Raw genomic sequence first — 6,952 nt, 5'->3', positions numbered from 1 at the left:
TCAGATCTTGGGCGTGCTTAATTTTCTATTCGCTGATTAGAACTCCCTTATGTGATATAGCAAACATTTTATCTAGATCTATCATATTTTTGTTTGACTACTTGTTTTGTAGCCAGTTAGATCTGATTTTCATACTTCTATCAACCAAAAATTAGATCTGATTTTCGTCCTATATATACGTGCTGATTAAATTTCTTGACACACATGTTTCTTTCTCTTGTTTCTACCTACTACTCCGGTAGGAGTAGACCGAACATGTTCGTGTAGTTTTCTTGGGAGAAATAAAAATCAACTTTTACGGTTTGTTGATGTGTAAATATTTTCAGAGAGATGGATCAGAAGGGAAAGTCCAATGTTGTTGAAGAGTTCGTGCAAACGGCATCTGGTGGCGTCAGGACGTACAAGGACAAAGAGGCATCGGAGCACGATACTGCCAGCAGTCCTCTCGACGTGTTGCAATCACAGGTAATTAATTAGTTATTCATGCCAGCACCGTGTATCATTGATTATATCATAAATATCGTGGATTATATATTTTAAATAGGTAATTAATTTATTGCTATGCATGCGTATTGCCTAGTAACTGCCCAGTTGGTACCACATTAATGCTACCACTTTAGACGTATATACTCAACGAGAGATTTGTTTTCCACCTTAGTTTGTATAGTAGTACTTTTCGCTGGAGGATTGCTACTACGGTGGGATTATACTTACTGTATAGATACGAAGACTGACGTGGCGAGATAGTGAATCATATTATTTTGGAAACTAATTTTACATTTACAACAATATTTGTATACACATTGTCGGTGTCTTGAGACCGGTAGTGCCATCGAGCGATGACGTATTTGTTTGGAGTCGGGTACGCGGGGCAGATAAGGATGGGACGACGCGAGACTGGGGACTTACCCTTGTTCAAGCCCTTCGGTAGGAGGTAAGATTCTACGCGCAGCTTTGGTTGTTTGTACGCTCGAGTGCTCACCGATGATCAGGAGGATCGTCAGAGAGAGTGATTTCGGGTTACAATCTCCTCGGACAGGAAAGAGGAGGGGTAGGTGAGAACCCCTAACTCATGTGCGTTCCCTAAGAAGGTCCAAAGCCCCTCTTCTAAACCTAGCTGGAATGAGGTTACATGGCTCGGGTTGGGTTGTCAGTGGCTCACGCCCTTCGGTTCCGCCAGACCACACCACGCCTTGGCGTCCTCCAACTTTGAAGCCTGCGCATGAGTGTTGCCCGACCTGATGCCTAGCCTCGAGTGATTGATCGGTGCTACACCCGACCAGGCGATGAGGACGTTGCTCATTTAAAAAGGACTACGTAGCACATCCTCGTCAGTAGCCCCTGAGCGTCGAGTGTCTGACTTGCCTGGGGGAGCGCACGTGGCTTGTTTAACCCCCCCTCACTCTCACATGAAGGCGAGATCTGGTAGTCGAGACTTCCGGGAATCGACCACCCCGAGTCTTGTATCCCGATCATAACGCACAGGGTCGATGGCGGCCCCACCGATGTCCTGATCGGTCCCACAGATGCTGACATATTGCTTCCCGAACGTGAGGCTTTAGGTCCTCCCTTACCTATAAGATAGGCTGGGGAGGGGTGTGGTAAGGTCATCGAGCCCTTGGTGCCCTTGTCTTCCTCGCGACGCCCCTCCTTTTCTCTATCTCCCGGTCGTTTGTCCATCACTGTTAAACTTCTCATCCTTGTGATGTCCCTCCTATCCACACAACGTAGATGGCATCCCCATCAGCTCCTGACATGGATCCCAAGGCCGTAGATCTGTCATTGTCTCCCATTTCGGAGAGCGAGCTAGGGGTCACTGGCAGTGGAGTTGCTGGTGCCCACTGATGTGGACGGGAGGGTGTTGGAGGTGCTGGTATAGAAGAGATTCAAAGGTCACAGGAGGAAGATCTATTGACATGGCCTTCTTTGAAGACGATGGTGCCAAATATACATAAGCTGGTGGCGGCAGGTGTGCTTTCTCCTCATCTCGATGGAAGGTGCCCGAAGGTGAAGCAGTTCACAAACCTAGAGAAAGAGGGAGGTGGAGGTATTCGACCTTTTCTTCGAGACGGGGTTCTCCTTGCCTATCCACCCTTCCTCCCAAGATACTCCATTATTAACTAGAGCTTCACCACTTGAACCTGAATGGGATACTCCAGTGGCGAGCTTTATCACTTATTTCGAAGCTTTTCAAGGAATCGAGCCCCATTTTCCTTGTGGAAGACGTTCTATTTCTAGAGGCCATGCACTTATCAAGATGATATTCAATAGGCCAAGGGCGCCGACATCTCGTGATGTTCGAATGATGCCAATGCAGAGGTAGCTAAAGTCTTCACCATGTCCTCCAACAAAGGTTGGCGTCCAGACTAGTTCTATTGTTCAAATCTTGGGCCTACGTTACCGGTCTTCCACAACTTCACCATCAAGCGATGCCTGGGAACCTTGACCCAACCTTTAGGAATAGGTTGCATCAAAGAAGCTCGTGAAACACGCAGACGTGCTCTTTTGGCTGGCCTTCCGGGGGAGACCCTTGTTGCGATGTTCATCAGGTGGTGAGTCCAGCCCGTCAACTCAGGTGCCGCCTGATGTGGTCATATGCGGGGTTGGGGGATTTGACCTAGGAAGTGTCTGAGGAGTTCGGGAGGAAGGAGGTGCGAGGAGGACGGTGAAACTGGTGACATACAAATTGGTCGACCTGACTAAGTAGCATGACACACTCACACATCGTCATTACCCGGATGAGGTTAGTTCGCTATAATTTAGGCTAGCCAAGCTTATTTCTCCTTTCACACCTTATTTCTTGCTTATGGTAGCTTTGCAATAGATTGACACCTTTATGGCCCTGTTTGTTTGGGCTTTTGCTTATGTTTTTGCAACTTTTTCACTTTGGCCAAAAGGCCATAAAAGCTCCTAAATAGGTGCTTTTGGAGCTTGCTACAAAAGCCATAAAAGCTCCAAAAGCATCTATTTAGGAGCTTTTATGGCTTTTGGTCAATGTGGAAAAGCTGCAAAAGAAAAAGCAAAAGCCCAAACAAACATGGCCTATATCTAGACCTCCCCTCCCTACAGAATAGGTAGGGTGGTAGGAGGTTGCCCCAGCCCAGGCCCCTATGTGACCCTTGTTTGTGATAAAGCCCCCAAGCGTCGCCCTTGAGGGACCACCAAAAAGAGAAGGAGGAAGTCCTCTCCTGCGATCATTGAGGAGGGAGTGGTCGGCCTGGTGTCCAAACTGGCCTCTTCGCTTCCTAGGTCATATGCGTGAATGTCTAGTACATCCTCTATGTCAGACTTCTAACTAGTTCTTTTTTGTATTATTTGGTTCTAGTTCGCGCATGGCAGCAACCATGGAGGATTTGCATGGAATTCCCATCATACGAATGCATGCCAAGGTGTATTCAAGAGGAATTATCGACCTCCCAACCCGGGAGCCCCCAACCCATGGCGTGGAATTCTCGGGCGGTGCCCAGCAAAGTTCCACACCGCCTATCGACCAAGAGGGGACCAGGTCGGGGATGGACAATAAAGGATGCGGTTTTGGTACTCCCCTGCCAACTTAATTTGATAGTTGTGGCTAAGAAGTTGGACCATGAGTCAAACATGGACAAGGGGCGGAGTGTAGGCGCAGGTTGAAGCGTCGCTCAACTCCCCGGGTTGCTGGATATGATGAGGAATATTCACCTAGATTTAGCTTGCAATCCTTCTCTAGCTCATGTAAGTTCCTCCTTTTTCGCCAATTTTCTTGAGTGACTCTTGTACTTGGTGTAGGCCCCCGAGCTGATGGTTCACCCAACAAGGGAGAGTGTAGGGTCCTTAAGCATCTTTTGGATGATGTCTTTGTAGAAGATCGTTAGGATTGATAAAGGAGGATGACCTAGATTGAGTTCTCTGAGATGAGCTTAATGCTATGAAGGCTTGTACCTTTAGATAGGAGCACGACCAGGTGGATGCCAATAAGATCCTCAAGGAGTTGGATCTCGATAAGAAACTCAAAGCATTAGCGAAGCAAAACCGCGTTATTGAGCTGGAGAGCGACACCACTCTTTAGGAATCGAAATGGGTGACATCTCTTGTTAAGGGTGATGTCCTTCTCCTCGTGTGGGTTTTCACTTGATCCGAGTTGTCTGTCGACTCGGGAAAATTTGGATCTTGATGTTGCGTGTGGCATGGAGAAACTCTTCCACCAGATTGCCAGGGTTCTTGCCACTCCATCTTTGGCAAAACTCCGTCTGAAGAGGTGAACGAGGCAGAGTAGCTTGTTTGGCACCTACAAAGGGCCCTTGCTGAGATGACATAGTTGCTGGGGGAGGTGTTCGTGCCCGCGGTGTACTTTGGTGAGGCGTTTGCGTGTCCCCGAGCCCGTCGTTCTTGTAGCAGACGCTTCGTGGAGCCCCCAAAGTTTGAGGCACCTGTGATGGAGGCTGATACAGAGGGTGTTGAGGTAGTGATCACCACCGCCATGTCTGTTTACACGAGGGTTGATACAAAGATTATTGGATGGGGATTGCCCAAGGGACTCCCCAAGAAGAGGTGGTGACCCTGACCGACCAAGCATGTGTGCTGACCACAAGATTGTGGGGGGGGGGGGGCATCATCACTGCGATGAAGGCAGAGGAAGTTGTCCCTATCTCATAGGAAATGATGAGAAAGAGCAAGGATTGTCTCTTCTTGGTATTATTGTAGCTACAACACTCGTGGTACGAAGTTATGTTTGTAAAATATGACTTGAATAAAAAAGCAAACCCTTAGTATCCATTGCATGTTTTTCATTGCACTTTCATTTGTAAAGCGGACCTTCCGTGTGCACTCTTACCAACTCGTAGTAGCTCTAAGGCATAGAATGTTCGTCGGAGTCAGGGGATACACTTTGAGTACCTTACATGCTCCTAGGAGAGATGATAGAGAGGTGGGAATTGATTGAAAGCGGTGGGATGCACCAAGGGGAGGTAAGTCAATCCCCCGAATGCTTGGTGGGCACACACCGTGGCTGTCAAAGCAAAGCATTCAAGCATTGGGGCTTGAGCAGAGAGTAATGTCCATAATTTAGGATAAACTACTTTTTATTCATGTAGTGAATATGAGAACACATATTTTAATCTGAAAGTACAAGGATAATTTACTAGGAAAAAATAGGATCTCATCATCGACCTTCGCAATATCCTCACCAAGGCGCTTGAATCATGTCCTGATAGATTCCACCCTCAGTGTAGCCGTAGAAGGAATTAGTGGCACATAAGACCTTGGGGTCTCAGGGTGTGGGACTACGACCTATGATTTCTTGGATTGTAACACCCAGGGGTTGTCCCTGGATAATGGGGCCCTTCCACTTTGCCGCGGCCAAAGCATCAGCGAGGTTCACACTGTTCACACTTGTATGCCTTCTCGAAGTTGTTGCGCACAGCTATGACTCCCTTGGAGCCTGGAGCCTTTATGCTGAAGTAGACATAGTCAGGGATTGCCACCATGAATTTGGTGTAATACATATGCGATAGGATCCTGTAGTAGCAGCCCAAGAGGTCGACCATCGTGAAGAGCAAGCACCCATCCTGAAGTAATCATGGTTGCCGAAGTTCACACAAAGGGCAATCTATCCAGGGGGTGATTGCTCGTACCCCGAGATGATCCCATGGAAGGGCAATCCATTGGTCTTGATTCGAGAGAGAGATCTCATTCCTTTGAGGGTCTTAGGTAGAGGATGTTGAGTCCACTCCCACCATCCATGAGCATATTGGAAAGTTTAACTCCCTCGAGAATGGGATACACCACCACTAGGAACGTCCTGATCCGAGCACGCGATCGGACTGACCCTTGGCTGGTCTGACCACCTTAGGTAGTGTGATACCACATGCTCAACAATGAGGACCTCGCAAGTTGTTTCCTAGCTCCTGTGCTTGGACTTGTAGTGTCTGCGACCACAAAGATCAAAAGTATCACCTTATCCTCTAGGGCACCTCTTCACCTTGCCGCCCTAATATGATGGCGGGACCTTGTTCCTCGTCATCTTGTCGCAGAAGTTGTACCTCCTCATCTTGCTGCTGGATTTTGGTGTATGGAAGATGTAGGGCCCATCCATGATTTCATCGAAGGTGGTGGTGGCTCGGGAATTATGATATGATGGACCGCGCTTCATGGTAGTGGCCTAGTCGTCCTCTCCTTCATGCTTGTGCTCGCAGTAATGGTTGCTATAGACTGTCGTATCTTTGGTCACATAGCTATTGGCAAGGTCGAGGAGGTCTTGCACTGTCCAGATAGCCATGCGCCCAATCTTGTGGAATATCAGTAGGCACACAATTTTGGTGGATAAGGAGATTGACCTCCGCATCAGTCGGCAAAACAATTAGTTTTTCACATGGGAGTAATGCTCAATGTATTCTCTAAGAGTTTCACCCTCACGATGGACGCATTGTGTCAAGGCTCAGGGGTTGTGCTGCATGTAGTGGATGCTCTTCTATTCCCTTCTAAGGGTATCTTATGTCCTTATGGGAGGCAGACGATGGCGAGTTCGTGCATGTCCTGGGATTAGATGTGGACATGATCGGAGCCCCTGAGCGGTGAGCAGAAGGGCCTGAGGACTGTCGGTTCTTCATGTGCCTAGTCTTGGATCTTGCCAAAATTAAACATGCCTTAGACTTGGAGAATTGCTCTTATAGGACAATGGTCTCCTCAAGCGGCATGCATATTTCATGGAGCTTGTCATGGCCAAAAGCCCTTGGGGGTATCTAGATCCCGTCCATGGCTATTACGGGCTCAAGAAGATTGTACTTTGGAGAGGCGACAATGAGGATGCTCTTCTTCTTCCCCCGGGGGGGGGGATTTAGAATTGACCCAACTAGCACGATTGCACATCTCTTGCACCCGCTCGCTAAACTAGGTCGCGAGCTCATTCATTTGGCATTTGAATTTGTCCCATTCGGCTGTGAGTTGGATGGGCACTGATTCAAGTTGTTGCCCCCCT

The 6,952-nt window shown here is 48.1% G+C and overlaps 1 protein-coding gene across 1 annotated transcript in view; it reads left to right on the top strand.

Moving 5' to 3' along the window:
• The first annotated feature begins 330 nt into the window (after window positions 1-330).
• Window positions 331-6,952, top strand: part of LOC119361109 — a 17,954-nt gene continuing 11,332 nt past the window's right edge. Inside the window, exon 1 of the mRNA XM_037626477.1 lies at window positions 331-465. Coding sequence (XP_037482374.1) covers window positions 331-465 — 135 coding nt within the window. The remainder of the gene's footprint in view (window positions 466-6,952) is intronic.

The sequence above is a fragment of the Triticum dicoccoides genome, chromosome 2B, assembly GCF_002162155.2.
Source record: "Triticum dicoccoides isolate Atlit2015 ecotype Zavitan chromosome 2B, WEW_v2.0, whole genome shotgun sequence".
NCBI lineage: Eukaryota > Viridiplantae > Streptophyta > Magnoliopsida > Poales > Poaceae > Triticum > Triticum dicoccoides.
This window is presented reverse-complemented; position numbering and strand designations above follow the sequence as displayed.